This window comes from Gastrolobium bilobum, unplaced genomic scaffold (genome assembly GCF_033153095.1).
Source record: "Gastrolobium bilobum isolate Gb01-03AN ecotype WA unplaced genomic scaffold, APGP_CSIRO_Gbil_v1 utg6455, whole genome shotgun sequence".
Classification (NCBI taxonomy): Eukaryota; Viridiplantae; Streptophyta; class Magnoliopsida; order Fabales; family Fabaceae; genus Gastrolobium; species Gastrolobium bilobum.
Genome location: NW_026898105.1, coordinates 300,680 through 317,933, shown reverse-complemented (window position 1 = coordinate 317,933; position 17,254 = coordinate 300,680). Strand labels below are relative to the sequence as shown.

General features: G+C 34.5%; 1 protein-coding gene and 1 pseudogene across 3 annotated transcripts; both read right to left on the bottom strand.

Annotated features, from left to right (window-relative positions):
* Positions 1 to 9,438, bottom strand: LOC133312923 (DNA polymerase lambda-like; annotated as a pseudogene).
* A 2,199-nt stretch (positions 9,439 to 11,637) lies between these two features.
* LOC133312904 (methylsterol monooxygenase 2-2-like) lies at positions 11,638 to 14,874 on the bottom strand. 3 transcript variants are annotated; one of them, XM_061514180.1, is made up of 7 exons: positions 14,706 to 14,874; positions 14,004 to 14,121; positions 13,156 to 13,301; positions 12,906 to 13,025; positions 12,610 to 12,822; positions 12,416 to 12,496; positions 11,638 to 12,274 (listed from the first exon to the last, which is right to left on the bottom strand). In XM_061514180.1, the coding sequence occupies exons 1-7, from the start codon at positions 14,837 to 14,839 to the stop codon at positions 12,157 to 12,159; spliced, it is 930 nt and encodes a 309-aa protein (XP_061370164.1). In that variant the 5' UTR covers positions 14,840 to 14,874; the 3' UTR covers positions 11,638 to 12,156. The 3 variants fall into 3 exon arrangements, with proteins under 3 accessions (XP_061370164.1, XP_061370165.1, XP_061370166.1); XM_061514181.1 differs by having other exon boundaries at positions 12,416 to 12,529; positions 12,607 to 12,822; positions 14,004 to 14,141; positions 14,706 to 14,818; XM_061514182.1 differs by having other exon boundaries at positions 14,004 to 14,141; positions 14,706 to 14,818.
* Positions 14,875 to 17,254: the final 2,380 nt, after the last annotated feature.

Here is a 17,254-nt window from a genome sequence, read left to right as displayed (position 1 = left end):
TCATATGAACGAAAGGCTAACACCAAACCAAGGAAAGCCCAGGAAATCAAACACCTTCTTTTCTGTATAAAATTTCAAACTTGCACTACCTTTTGCACCCTGCAATATAAACATACTAGCTAATTCACGGAAATCAGGACACATTCCTTAAAAAAATTATTATTGAAAAGAAAGAAAAAACTACCCGTTTGCCACCAGAACCCTGAGTAGCAGGAAACAACCCAGTATCATCAAGCCGGAATCCTTTAGATTCAGCTTGCAGTCTCAACGTGTATTAAAACACCCAAAAAAAGAAAAAAGCACCATAACTCCCCAGCTATAGATGATAAAGAAAATGATGAAATAGATAAATAAGGCATTGACTATGCCCCATCAAATTGGTAATAAAGTATGGTTATCAAAGCATCCATTCTTTACACACACACACACAGAATACAATGCAAGATTAGTAGATTTCTTGAAAGATATCCCTATGTTAGACACAATGACACTGAAATTAAGATGCCATCTGGCTCACTTCTGACAGCCAATTTCTAAGATCCAACAGTTCAGCATTTTTTTTAAATAACATATACCTAAATGTGGCTTGCTTGTCATTGGGGGAATAGTCATGGTACCCGCATTTCTATCTCCTTACTCTTTTATTAATATCATTAAATATTCATTTCACTTCTGCAAGCATTCACTACATTACTGACTACATATGTGTAAGCAAGTAATCCAATACACTATCAAAAGAAAAATCCTGGAGAAATTATTTTGAACTTCTTTATGAGAGGAGAAATGGCCAAAACTTTTAGAAATGGAAAGTTCAATGCATGTAGAAGCAACAATACCTCCTATTTAATACATCATTTCCTGTCCAAGCTATAAGTCCAAAAGCATATACGTCTCTTGGGTATACTTGCCAAAATATTAAAATCAATCATATGTACTTCTGAAATGTCCATAAATAATTAGTCTGCGGATGCTAAAAGTTGGCCATGCAACAAAGTACAACCAGAAGTACGTGTCCATACTATGGTTAAGTGCTAACTGCTAAGTATTTGACCAAAAACAAGAAATTGAAGACAATACTAAATTTTGAATAATCCCTGTATGCAATACGAAAGAATCATGGCAATACAACAGCACAAATACCAATATGCAATAGTACACGTCATAATTGACTCTAGTTTGGGATAATGGCAATGTTGATGTTGAATAGTACATGTAAGAAGAATGAGAAAAAAAAATCTGGAAAATCCGCAATTTTTTGAACACCCATGAGCCTTCATTAGACATTATTCTATGAAAAGATATACCATCTATCACCTTTAAATCAATACGGTGCCGCAACTCCTGTCCAGGATAGGTGCAAAAACCAAAGTGTCAACACCAGAATCACTACCCTGTGCATACATGGAAAGATTAAAAAAGAAAGCAAACAATGAATAAAAAGAAATAATGCAGAAACATCTAGCAGATAGATGAATACAGAAAAATATCAAATACAGATTGATTCATCAAAATGTGTAAAGAGATCTCCATGAAACCCCGACTCGCATGGGTAGGGATGAGGAAATCCTTGCACACAGCCTTATCCTTATATTCTTGCAATGAGGTAGTTTTCTGACTTCTGTATTCAAACTCATAATCTTTTGGTCACAAAAGAGTAGTTTTATCACTGCTCCAGACTCGCTCTTTTATTTATCAAAATTTATATCTAGCTAAAACTTATAGAAATATAAGGCCATCTAAAATAGGGGATGAGATTATGAGCTCCTTATAGAATAGGATGATGGTTTACGCCAAATTGTCACGGTGTACGATACAAATAGTAGGTAATTACTGGCTCTTGAACTTAGGATTATCAATTTGTAATATGTTAACACATTCCTTTAAGTTCCCAATCTAAGTTAAAAAGGTCTAAATGATAAAAGGTAGAAACATATTAGGCCCACCTTCCTCATTTTCTCCAGAAAACAGGTCATTTCAAGATTCATGCTCCCCTTCAAAGTATTAAGTCACAGTATAGCTTATTCAACCTTTCAAACAATTAAAAAAGGAAATTTTAACCTTATGAATTCTATAAGGAATAGAAGTTTTTGAATATACACCCAAAAATGTGGAGGAATTGAGCTTAAACTGCTATTTACAACTCAACAAAGTCTTCTCTGATGTGCCTCTTCACATGCGAGTACAGACTCTCACCCTTATTTCAGAAAATATCAGGGTATACATAAGACAGTGACTCTCTAGGAAAAATAATTGTCTGTTTTGCAGGAAAGCTTACCCAGCCAAATAAGAATGCATTTGTAGACAACAAGCAAATGGTAATATTACCTCTTCACTGTGAGTACTGAAAATTAAATCCTCTCTCAGGAAATTCACATCCTTTAAATGTTTTACAAACTTTGGCAAAAATCCTTTGTGACTGCAAGCCAAAAACAAATCTACTGAGCCCCTGAACATGAAAAAAGATGTTTCCACAAACAAAAGATAAAAGAGAAGGGCATGATGTTAGTCAATCACATTCTCCTAGCAGCAAGAGTAGAGTGATTGTCTTAGCTGCTACAAGTTTACATATTTTTCCAAATAATGGAAATGAAAAAAGCACAACAGAAATCAAGGAATCTAAAAAATTATGACTTAAGTTACTTATTAACAGTTTAGAACACACATAACCATTCAATCAATCAAACTCAAAACTGTATTCAAAGTTAAATCATACTTCAATAAGAATCAACATCAACATCACCTTTATCCCAAATTAATTGGGGTTGGTGGTAGATGAACCCATATGAAAGATACAAAACGGTTTAAAAAAATAAAAATAAATAGTAATAATATATATATATATATATATATATATATATATATAAATAAATATAATAATAAAAGCCAATCTATATCCCACTCCATTAAATCTTGTTTTACGACCTTCCCCCAAGTCAGTTTCGGTCTACCTCTGCCTCTTTTTGTGTTGAGCTCTTGGTAACAAACTTCTGTTCTTACAGGAGCATCCAGGGGCCTTCTCATCACGTGTCTAAACCACCTCAATCTATGTTCTCTCATCTTCTCGGCTACCGGTACAACTCCTACCTTTCGTCAAATATCTTCATTTCTTATCTTATTCATCCTTGTATAACCACACATCCACCTTAACATCCTCATCTCTGCTACTCTCATCTTATGCTCATGTTGCCTATGTGCTGGCCAGCATTCCGCTCCATATAGCATTGCCGGTCTTACTGCTGTTTTATAGAATTTTCCTTTTAACTTAAGGGGGATTTTGCCGTCACACAAAAACCCAGATGCACTGCGCCATTTCATCCACCCTGCTCTGATTCTATGATTTACATCCTCATCAATCTCTCCACCTTTTTGCAAAACGGAGCCCAGGTATTTAAAAGCATCTTTTTTGGGTACCTCTTGACCACTTAGATGCACGGGATCTTGGTCCCCATCTCGTACCAGAGAAAAATCACACTTCAGATACTCAGTCTTGCTTCGACTTAATGTGAACCCTTTGGATTCCAATGTGCTTCTCCACAATTCAAGTTTTCTATTAACACCATCCTTGCTCTCATCAATAAGCACAATATCGTCTGCAAAAAGCATACACCATGGCACTTCCTCTTGAATATCTTTTGTTAGTTCATCCATAACTAAGGCAAAGAGATAAGGACTTAGAGCCGACCCTTGGTGTACACCTACCGTGATAGGGAAATAGCTTGATGTTCCGTTACAAGCTTTTACACATGTAGTAGCCCCATCATACATATCCTTGATTGCCTTTACATACTTTGATGAGACCTTTTTCTTCTCCAGAACCCACCATAAAACTTTCCTTGGAACCCTATCATATGCTTTCTCAAGGTCTATGAACACCATATGTAAGTCCTTCTTCTTTTCACGGTATCTTTCCATTAGTTGTCGCATCAAGAAAATGGCTTCCATGGTACATCTTCCTGGCATAAATCCAAATTGACTTACAGAAACCTTGGTATCTCTCCTCAAGCGATGTTCAATAACCCTCTACCACAACTTTATAGTATGGCTCATTAGCTTAATGCCTCTATAGTTTGAACAATTCTGTATATCTCCCTTGTTTTTGTAGATAGGCACAATCATACTTTTCCTCCATGCATCAGGCATCTTATTTGTCTGGAGAATCTTATTGAAAAGATTGGTCAACCATTTTATTGCCACATCCCCCAGGCCTCTCCACACTTCAATAGGGACACCATCAGGCCCCAAGGCTTTATTAGTCTTCATCCTCTTTAAAGCCTCCTTAACTTCATGTGTATTAATTCTGCGCACAAATCTTCTATTCATATCATCATACGCGTCCTCCAAGTCCACCTCGCTTGTATCTCCATCCCCATTAAACAGCTTGTTGAAGTAGTTCAACCATCTTTCATTCACATCTTCATCTCTCACTTTTTGATTTTCATCCTTGATGCATCTAACTTGGGTGAGGTCTTTACTTTTCTTATCCCTTATTTTTGCAAGTTTATAAATACCTCTTTCACCATCCTTGCTCCCAAGATTTTTATACAACTCGTCGAAAACCTTGCCTCTAGCTTCTCGCACTGCTTTCTTTGCATTTTTTCTCGCCAATCTAAACTTTTACAAGTTCTCTTCACTGGGACTTTTATGCAAAGATCTAAAGCACTCCTTCTTATGTTTAATTGCCTCTTGCACCTCTCCATTCCACCACCATCTTTCCTTTGTATAAAATCCATTTCCTTTGCTTTCTCCCAACACCCTCCTTCCCATATTTTGAATACTTCAATAAGTATATATTTAAGATTTTCGTTTTACCAAGGGAATATTTCAGTACATGGAACCCAATCAAAAACTACAAATTACTATCCTATTTAAATTTATAACTTCAAATTATATTTTGTACAAAAGGAAATAAACTCACAAAAGCAATAATAATGACACAAGTATTATTTGAACAACAAAATTTCAGTTGGAATTTGGAAATGTATCCATTCAACTGCAGATTTTCTTCAACAATGAATAAAGGTTCTAAGAGAAATCAAGAGTACCTTGTTCCATCCGGAGGATGTGTTGTAACTTATAATGATATCAATGTCCCCACAGGTAGCTTTCCCACGTCTATATGATCCCCCACAAATGATAACAACCTAAATGACACAACAGAACTATAACCAGGATTTCAATGTCATGCTTCAATTCAAACTGAGGGAGCAACAAAAAAACCTATGTTGATGCATGTTTAGGTGAAAGCATGAACTGAAATACAGGAGGGAGGAGGTTCTAGAAACAAGATCCCTAAGAGTTACATGAAGTGAGCAGCAACAATTTCCTGAAATGTGATTATAACAAGATAGACGTAAGAAGTTGCATATTTCTAAATATAGCTTGTATCATCCAACATTATATTATCTGAGTCCCAACCACCTTTGAGCACCAAGACCAAAAACCAGAAGTCAAACCCATATGCTGCATCCTTAAAAGAGAGATGGGAGACTAAAGCAGCACTGAAAACTACATAACCAGTGATAGTTTGAGCAAACAACCCATTTTATTTCAAAGAACACACCATAACACTTCTATCTTGTTGAGATATATAAAACCATTAATGTAGCCTAACCCATACAACCAATGTGGGACTATATATCTCAACATATCTAATAAACAATGGATACTTCATCCCAAGCAGCTTGGAGATAAATCTATTTTGAAATACACACACACACAAACACGGAGAAGGAAATGAAGATTTTCATGTGACAGGTTCTTATCTAACACTCTTGACAAGATAGAAAGCTCATATCAATCTCAGTCCAGTCAGAATTTTGTTGTGCTCACCCCAGGCAAAACATTCTCTCCAACTTTCTGCAAAATTTGTTCCATCTCTCGAGCCTATCAAATCAAAAAAGGCATCAGTGCTTTTGGGTGTAACAAAATGATTTTTTTTTTCACTTTTTTTCTTTTTAAATACTGCACAAACAGCATCACCAGACCTCATGGCATGGAATCCGTTGCCTGATAACATCAAAGTATTTCAACCCTAACTTCTGTGCATTTGTAAGTGACTCATCATTCCCAAGATCATCTAATGTACGATGTCCTTTCTCATACAATTTCAGTGATGTGGCAGGACCTATACCCCATACTTCTTCAAATAAGGATATTGTTCTCACCTATAATAAAAGAGAAGTTAGCAAGATTGCAATAAAATGTCAAAAACGTAGACGGTGCTATTGTTGTAAAGAATATGTGGCCTTTCATATTACACATGGATCAACTAAACAATAATAGATAACAAATAAAAGTTCATAGAGAATATTTTACATACATTGGACCAACAATTCACTATACATGCTACTAATCATAGTTGTCAATAGCAGTTAGCGGCCGGTAGCGGCCGACCCCGAAAATGGTGTAGCGGGTAGCGGTATTACCGCTACGGTGAAGTATTAATTCCACATATATTATACTAACAGTCAAGAAACGAGGCAATACCGCTTTTAGTATTAATGCTCAAATATAAGAAGTCACACAAAATCAAACACATAATTCCACAATCAATGTCAAATACAAGGAACATAAAGGAAGGATCCAAAATTAAACACAACTGAACAATAAAATTGTCAAATAGTCAAGTACAAGAAGTGAACTAATAAAGAAAATCATCATCATCTCCGGATTCTCCATCAAATTCCAACATGGGAGTGGTGTAGCGGGTAGAGGTATTGCTGCTACGCTACGCCGCTACCTTTCGCTACGGCCAATGTTGCGTAGCGTCGCGGTTTGTAGCGGCCGACCGCAGCTACCCGCTACGGTAGCGGTTTAGCAGCGCTACAGGCCGCTACTGACAACCTAGCTACTAATACAGTGCACATTAGACAGGAGTTGAAACCACCCTTAGCTGGAAAAACTGACTTAAAACTTCGCTCAAGAAATTACAAAAATAAATAAATGTGTGCTAGTGTGTGAGTGCATATAATTTAATATGATACAAAAGTATTAAAAAATGCGATCACGCAAGGATCATGGATCAAAATAAATTATACAACTTTTCACGGATCTCGGGGTAAACACTTATAATATCTTCTCATCAGTTTCAAAGTGTTCCAATTTGGATAATTTCCCGGTAGTTATTATCTCCTGAATCTGCACATAGAAAACATGATTGCTTGTGTTGTTATCTGGCCAAAAGTAAAAGAAAATCATAAATCATTCAATAGGAAGACACACAAAAGTCTTATTGATGTCCAAATTCAGATTGTTGTACGATCAATGGAGAGTAAATAAGCATCATAACATAATATTAGAACCAACTAACTATCTGATAATAACATCATCATTTGACGACCCAATACCAAACATCCTGAAAAAGCCAAGAATCATAGAGAAATTAGCACACTAATACTAAATTGTCATCTTAAATGGACCCCCAGCATAACCAGACGACATATGCACCTTTATTCCCACAATAATAAATGACAACTGGGAGGATATCATATAAGATAGAAATGATATTTTCCACTAGAGACAGCTGAAATTTTAGATAAGAAAAATGTAATAGGACAGAAGAACATTTAAGTAGTAGCAACTAATGTTTGGAAACCAACAATATATATTGTCATTCAAAGTGGCAGTAGATAAAACTACATGAAGTGCAGTGTAAGATAGCAGCCAAGTAGTAAAGACAGAATGTCTAGTCACATAGTTCACTTACATGATCTTTCATTGATTTTCCAATTGACGGAAGGTTTTTTATCTGGTCAGCACTTTCAATTTTAAATGGCAACTTCTCAATCACTGCAATAGCCTTGTAATAGCTGAAAGACCTCCGATCATTACCCAATGCTTTAAAACAGCATTATCACAATAAACAAGAGCTTGAGAATAAAATAAAATAAAAAAGTAGGAGCTATATTAGCCTTGCCTCTATATATGTTCACAAGTTTGCCAAATATCTCTGTTTTGTTCTTGTTTAGATCAGGTGGACAGTATGGCAAGGATGACTGCAATGTTCTCCCTTTGTTAGAAGTGTTTCAAGAAGAAGGCATAAAACTCAGAGTTTGAGCTTAAAGATAAACTATATTTCATAAATGTATGTGCTTCAAAGCCATTTGCATTAATTACCCTCCAGGTGTGCGTAAGTGTGTCATGCATAGGGTATAGAGGTTGTCAAGATATGCATGTGAGCATGTGCATAAATAGATAATTAGATACAGTTATATGGCACTAGATATTCAAAAAAATATGGAACTTAAATTTTGTCATAAGCTTATTCTATTAAACAGTAGGCATATAGATCTTACTGCCTCATTTGCAGCATCAAGGTGTTGAGGTCTTGTGTTTGCATAACTTAAACTGTCAACTTCACCCTGACTGCTTGTCGTGCTTGTTGATGAAAATAGCTCGTTTTCTCTTCTATCTTCAATATTTTCAAGATTTACAATATTTGTATCCTCATAAGGTGATTTGATGTTTTTATTCTGTAATTGCTGAGGATCGCTAGAAATGTTCCCATTAGTTTGCTCAGGGTCCAAAGACTTATCAGGTATATCTTCACCTTGAGGATCCAACTTCAGTACATACATATCCTCAGATAGTTTCTCCCCTGATTTCAAGCAGTCTTCCAGCCATTGATAAAGGAGAATTCTCTGCACAAAGCATCATTAACCAAAAAGGGTAAAGCCACGTAGAAGCACATTCTAAACATAAAAATAGAAATCCACATTATGCACTTCAAAGGTGATTGTTACGCAAACAAAATAGATTTCAGTGTATACAAGTCAAAGTACAACATACAAATTCCATAAAAAAAACAGCTCAAAACATAATTAAGCCCTTCAAATACTATTAGTAAATATCCATTTTCGTCCTTGAATGATATTAGCAACATGACATCCCTATAATAATAAATACATCAAATTAGTACTTCAAAGATATACAAAACATCAAAACCAAATTGGTCCTTAAGAAAGCATCCCCATTGATGATAAATGAAGGGCCAAAATGAGTGCTTACTCACTACTATTACTATATTTGCATCCCCATTGAAACAATTGCAAACTCAACCACTCATAAATTACAAAAATTTAAAAGTTAAAATAGGAAACCCCTTTGAAACGTGACAAACGCTCCCTGTCCAATTCCTGGAGAATGGAATCTGAGTCCATAGCAAAAACATGAGTGACTCGTTTGGATAGAAACTCCTCTATGATAGCCCCCATTTGCACCAACCTCTGCTTCCAAATCTTAGACAGAAGGAGAAAAAAGATACAAACTTTGGAATTGCAAATGGGTACTCATTGAAAATAAAAAAGTGGGTATTGAAAATGGAAAAAAACGCTGTCACAGTGATTAGCATTTCCGGTTGAAGTTTGCACCTGCAACCGACGAGCTTGAACTCCTTTTGGGACCAAGAAGACAACCATTCCATGAGATTGAGGGTTAGATTGTTTCTTCGTTTGTTTTGTCTTTGGCGCCATTTTGCTACGGTTTCTTTCTTCATTTGCTTCTAGCCTTCCACAACACGCATGGCCTGATTTGAGTTGGCTATGTTTGGGTGCAATCGAACTATGTCAGCGTTTGGTACAAGCTGCACGTGTTGTGCCCGATGTTGAACACGCGGATAAGAAGAAATGGAAAATCATTGATACAGTGACTATTATATACTATAAGATGTGATTTTGATTACTTTCTTAATTATCATTTAATTATTTATTACTGTATCATTAATTATTTTGATTATTTGTTTTGTGATTTTAATTTAAATCATCTTCTATTATTGAATAATAGGATATGATCTTATCAATTTTAATTTTCATAATTACTTTTTTTTATGTTGATTCTTCTTCTTGTTTTAACCTTTTTGTACTTTTTTAAATAAAAATAAATAAAATAATGTGGTTACTGCAACAGAGACCGGTAGCGATTAGCGACAATAAAGCACTAAAGCATGTAAAGTTACCTAATTGTTTCAAGGGTGTTATAATTCTCATTTGAATTACAATTTTCCTACACATCCTTCGATTTCCGTGCTGACATGGGTTTTACATATAATTTTTTCTAACAGATGGGTCCCACATGCTTTTTATCTCTATAATATGATATTTCAATTCTCCTTTAACATGAGAATTATAAAACCCTTCTTTTAATTGATAACTTTCACATAAGAATGGAGAACTTCTATGGTATTAACAAGTATTAGGCTTTTAATGGAGTCAATTAAATTGGATGACTACAGAATGAGAACTTTAGGCGAGAAGTAATGTGGATTGTGGAATTGCATGTGACATATTTTGAATTTCATTGATTGCTATCTTCAATAAATTCAACAGTGAAAAGTTGATACCTCTATGCATTTGATAAAGTGGGTTATTGTAAGTTTTTAATATTAATTTTACTAATGCTGTTATAAGTTTAACGAATGTGTAGACTTGTTCAAATCAAGAACGGACTTCATATGTATGAATTGATACTTTTTTCAAATCAAGAATTTGAAACAAATACATGAATGTATAAACTAGAAAAGAAAGATATTACATTTAAAAGAGGTAACATGGTTTCAAACTACTTAGGGAGAGAAACTATAGATATAATGAGCATGATAGCAAGGAATATTTCTCCTCGAACCCCTCCTCTGCTGGCAAGGAAAAGGGATTCAAATTCTCCGATTCAATCCTAAATACATGCATGCAGTAACAAATGACAACTATTACATGCTACTGACTACTACTATTATTTCCTCATAAATCAAATCAATCTGAAAACTAGTTATTATTTAGTAACGAGAAAAGCCAATGTACTAGCCATTCAAATTTCCAATCTTACCTGCATTCATCAAACTAATTACAATTGCATGGAATGACACAAAGACATCTAGGGAGAGGTTGTAAGATCTCAAGATCATCCCAAAGTGCCTTCAGTTGAGTGTAGAAATCAGAAACTGATCTTTCATCTTGTTGAATTCGATAAATCTCTTCTTAGAAATATGTTATACTAAAGATATATGCTTGAAAGAATCTCTATTGAAGATCTCTCCAAGCATATGACGCACAAAGGGATCATTGTGTTGCATCTTTGCCATGCATCATATATTGGATCATTCACATTAGGAACAACTATGGTGCCATACACGAAGCTGAGTTTGTTTTTCGATCGAAGAGCCACTTTCATTGCTCTCGACCAAGAGTGATGGTTCTTCCCATTTAACAAAGAAGAAACAAGAACCATGGATGAATTTTCACCTGCACGAAGGAAATATGGATTCCCTGGATACGTCAGATAGTCCTAAAGAACATTTGCCATTTTTAGAAAATAAGAGGAAGTGAGAAGAAAGCAGAAAGAGAGTAATGGAAGATTGCAACTAGGATGAATGCGCCAAATGAATACCAGAGCTCTTTTTTCATAGCTTTGTTACCATATTACCAAATGAGGAAAAGTATGATTTCATATTATGATCAAAGAAACTACACGAAAGATGATATATATATATATATCATCATATACAAGACGGAAGCTAACTGACTAAAGAATGAAAAAATAACAAATAACTAACTCTAACTTACTAACTTAATATGGTTACAACAGAAACTAAAAAGTATAACAAGTGAGTTGCTATGGCTATCATTAATATTTTTTCACCAACAATTATAACTCTTCACTTTCATTTTAAAGTAAACCTCATTTTTAAAGGAGTCAATTATATACATATATAATCATTTTTCTTTGGAGTTGCTTTCACTCGGACAGAAAGCATGTAAAAAGCAGGAGGAGATTAATACTCTTCCCTAGTATTTCGATTGTGGGATCAAACTAAACGAATATCAACAAAAACCATTTAATGTGGCACATGTGGGATCAATTTATCCTGGATTTTCTTTGGATTCCCAGTTCTCTCCTCTATCTGAATGGTCACTTTGACTCAATTCAATTCACACAAATAACAGTAGTATACAGCATATCAAGAATTTAGATGAGCAATGAGGAGACATCCCAAAATTGAAACCACTGTCACTAATAAAGTTCTTTGAATAACAGGGCATAAATGTCCCCCCCCAAAAAAAAAAAAAAACCATGAGCACTTTGTCGACAAGACCAGCTTCCAAAACACAAGAACAGTTGATAGGACAGACATTTTTCAGATATACCCTTAGGTTGGAAATCAACTTTCTAATCGTTCTGGATTTTCCCAAACATTTGTTCTAATTGTTTTTTTTGCTCGTAGTCTTCAACTCCTGGGCTCTTCAATGCTTTCAACTTTCTGTACCCTATATCAGTTCCAAATATCCTAATATGACAGCAAAAACGTCATGTACAGTGTCAGTATAACAAGTAAAACATCCAAATTCCAAGGCATCGCTAAACACCATCTTAGATTCCAACCATCACGAAAAATTGAAGAATTCTTTAAGCACAATTCAAAACTTACCTGTCCATGTAAGTAAAAGTTGATGAATAGTTCCCAGATTTGGTGTACAGCAAACGGTGATGATAGTCGTGAAAATCAGCTCTGTAAGTGAAGATACAACATTTAACAACAATAAGCATAATACCAGAATATAAACCTAATGGCTGGTGACTGGTGACTGGTTTCAGGTTAAGGAGAAGGAACTTCACACTCACCCCCCATACAATGGAATGAAGTTTGAGGGACTCCATGGAAAATGGTAACCGCTATGTGCCTCAACTGTCTCTAGGACTCTCAGCACCATCCATAACCAGAGAGTTATCAAGTGCGGCCCAGTGATGGCAGGACCAAAAATGGTTGCAAACCCAAGGAAAAGTATCTCAGCAGGATGAGCATATTCAGAAGTAAGTCCAAATGGAGTAGCATACCTTCACAATATAGCAAAAACCTATAGTAGTTTATAGATTATCAATATAATAAACCAAAACCCCAGAATACACATTACACTTACTCATGATGAACACTGTGTACATGCTTGTATAACCATTTTGTGTGCAATATCCTATGTCCCCAGTAGAATATAAAGTCCTCCAAAATGAAGTAAAAGATTATTTGAGTAAAAACTACTTTCCTGCAAAACCAAAATTAAATCTTGCTAAGTAAGCTTAAAGGAAACACATTCCAAATATTTACAGGAAAACCTCCTAACATGGGACTCCGATGTTTAGAATAATGTCAGTGCTCAAAGAACCTGAAAGTACCAGGATGGTAGGGGAAGACTACTCCGCATTCCCATGAATCTGAAGACAGGATATGAAAAAATCATAACAGGTAGATTGACACCAAAATGATAAAGCAACAGGCGAGCAATACACTTCTCCTGAGCTGCAGGACTATTAATTTTTGCCTGCATTAAAGCAAGCATTAGCAACAAAAGTAAATCTTAGTATCTTACCCAGTGATCCAACAGGAAAAATTGATTGCATACCATGATCAACAAAATTGAACTTTTATTTTCTTTTCTAAAGTACGTAACAATGTATTTACAAGTGAAAATGGAAAACAATTATCATTTCCTGCTGGTATCAGGAGGATTCAGTCAATACATTATTCAAATATAGTATCTTCAAGTATAGCATGTACAAGTCTCAAAAAGTAAACCATGCTACATACTTTTGGAGAGAAATGTTTCGGTATGGAACGGCCAACCAAAAGGTTGAGAATCAACACCAAAGGGCATTGTTAGAACATCTACCTATGTAAGAACACAGATAAGGAAGAAGAAATTGAAAAGAGATCTCCAGGAACTTTTACTTGTAAAGGCCCAGATAGTATTAGCATTGTTATTAGCACTACGGAAAACAGGGTAAAGTTAATAATTGATATGAAGAACATGGTGCGTGCTAAGGAATATTTATATCATGTCTAAGCAAACAATTCTGGAGCAGTTTAGTTATGAATGATGTCCTTCTAAAGAGAACTTTCTAAAATACTTTTAGAGAAAGGAAAGAAAAAACATAGAAAGATAAAGCATTGAATTTCTATCTTGGAGAACAAACGGAGGAATCATACAATATAAAGATAACAACAAATACCAACAAGGGTGCACCTGAATCTTGTACTTGCTCAGCCATCCTGCCCTCTCGAGCCATATAAAAGGAAGTCCAGATAAGAAGAAAACGCTTTCATGTAGAAAGAAACTTCCCAAACATGCCAGTTGAAAGTCACTGAAATGTGTGGTCAAGTACTGCAGTACCAAAAATACAAATCCAACGTCAAGAAGGAGGGGGGCAATAAAAAATAAAAATTTAGAAGTAGAAAAGAAAAAAAATAGAAACCCCGTGTTTTAATTTCAAAATTTATCAGTCACACTGATCTAAAAGAATCCAGTTGATAGCAGAGTAAGAACAACAATTCAACTTCCAAATAGAGCTTGGGCCAGCATTTTTCATAGTGGCATCAAAACACCCATGACAATGATAATGCATAGTTCCCATCACCATAGCCCCAAACAAGTGCCATTTCTCATTCCTAAATCTAATGTCTATGCTCTCATCAAGTAAAGCAAAAAATTAATTAAGTAATTAATTAATAAATAACAATCAATGCTTATGCTTACTGCCCCTGAAACCCATTGCTTAAATAGCATATGCACATCAAAATAAACCCTGACATCTACGTATAATTTGAAAAAGCTAATAAATTTGTCAAAAAAATCGCAGCATAAAAAAGTGGCTGTTGATGGGGTACTAGTAATTGTAGAAATTGCAAAGAATGAATGAATGAAGCAAGTGGGCAGAGAAGATAGAACCTGCCAACCAGATTCGATGATGGACGCCATAGATGATGGAATGAGAGAGCACGAGATTTCTGAGGCGGCAACGTGCGTGCGAGAGAGAGAGAGAGAGAGAGAGAAAGGTGAGTGGAAGTGATGCATAGTAGCATAACATATATGGGATGGGAGCTAAAGCCAAAGCGCAAGAACCACCTCTCAGTACCCAACAAGGTAAGACAGACTGTAATACCAAGTAATCATGCCACCTGTCAATACATTTTATAATTACAATTTTTTTTTTAAATGCATAGATGTTCACCTTCAAAAAAAAAAAAAAACAATTATCATATCGTAAGATATTATGATAAGAATAATTCAATAATATGATTTTTTTGACTAATCTTAGGACTATCTCAATTTTTAACATAATCTCAAGCTTAGTTGTTTGGTGGCGTGTAAGCATAAGATATATTAGTAGGCACATGATCACATGTTAAATTTTAGTTATATTTATATCAAACACTTGAGGTTAGCAATTTTTTAAATTTTGATGGAGATTAGCTATATTTTAATCCAAAAACAATCTCAAACCTTATTCCTTAATCAAGTTTTTTGGATTATTCAAAATTATATGTCAAATATTTTATTAGTAATTTAAAACCAAGGTTAATAAAATGTTAAGTAACTCATCAATTTATCAGCATTGGAAAAACAAACTTTAGGCACTCAAGATCTTGTTTTGAAATGTAACTGTAATCGAAGAAATCAGTTAATATCAGAAATGTAAGTTACACTGAAATTTCAAACAGAGACATCATTGCAATCCGTAGATGAAAACAAGAAAAGGAAAGGTGGAGATAGAGGGGACACAGACCATTTTGTCATATTTTGGCAAAAAAATTATTAGAATGCCACGCGAACAGTAAAATTTTTCAAATTGCCACGCGGCATAATTCGCTACACAGTGTAGCGAATTATGCATGCAAATAATTCGCTACTCAGTGTAACGAAATATGTCACGTCAGAACCAAAAAGTGCCATGTGTCAAAATTGTTGAAATTCGCTACCCTATGTAGCGAATTTCAACATTCTGACACATGATACTTTTTGGTTCTGACGTGACATATTTTGCTATACTGTGTAGCGAATTATGTCGCGTGGCAATTTAAAAAATTTTACTGTTCGCGTTGCATTCTGATAATATTTTTGTCAAAGCATGACATTTTGGTCAGTGTCTGGAGAGAGATGGAAAAAGAAAAAAAGAAAAAAGATAAGGCTGATGGTATACTTGTACAGTTTCTATTTTGCATTTTTTGGGGGCTACTTTTTGGGCATTTTTTGGGGCAACTTTTACAGTTCAGCTAATGTATTCCAAGCCATTTTCGCAGTCAGTGCTTTGTTTGGACTGAAGGATTTTTTACTCCTAATCCACCCTATTTTTGGGCTACAGCTAGGTGAACTTTTTCCCCTAAGTAGCCTGACTCACGATTTTGGTTATTATTTGAGGGTCCCAACTTCTCGAGCACATCTTTTGTACAACTGTTGTATCGTTAATAATTAAACATGTGTTTAATTTTTATTGGATAGATGTATACAAAATTGAGTGCAGTGGTAGTATATTAAAAAATTTCCAACTTTTTATGTGAATGAAGGAATTCTCCTGCAATCATTTAATATTATGTATTATTGATAAGAGAAATATTACTCTCATTTTATATAAGGTAACTTATCTCATTTTCTCTCACTTTGATTTTTGCACTTCATTTTTTTTTGTAATGGTGGGACCCACCCATTTTCTCTCTACAACATAAGATAACTATCTTATGTGAAAGAAGATTAATAAAACCCTATTGATAATGCATAATTATAATATTAAAGTTAATTTTTTTTCTCTTTTATATCAATGAACAACTTTTTTAGAAAAGAGAAAAAAAAAATTTAAAATTATAATTATTTACTACACATAAAACATAATCTTAATTTGTTATTAGAGAATACAACTTCTCTTAAAATATGAGAACTATATTTCCCATTATTTTATGGGAAAATATTTTTTTATGTTATTGAAGACATTATATTATGTTATAGAGATAAATATGTGGAATCTATTTTTATAAAAATAAAAATAAAATTAAAGAGACCCATGTATTTATCTGATATAAGATAAGATTTTTTCAACATGAGATTAATAATTCTCTTATTCTTTTTATAAATTGTTCAGGAATTCTACAAGTTGATAGGATGACTCTTGCAGGTGACTTTGATTACAACCTCATTTTGCACTAATCAAATAATATATGCTTGCTAGTTGCTACAAATGGAAATACATTTCAATATATTTAAATTATTAACAAACCTTACCTAGTAAAAATAATGCTTCTTTTTTTTTTTTTACAAATAACAGGTTATTTTACTTGGTGGCCAAAAACCTTGGAAAATTTTGTGATAATATTAAGTCTCATTATGGTCACGGATGTACAGAAAGAATTATATGTCTGAATCAAGAATCTTAAAAAGGCTCCGGTAACAATTGACATTTGGTAATGGCCATCAATTAATTTTACCAAAACCAGAGGCAATCTCAT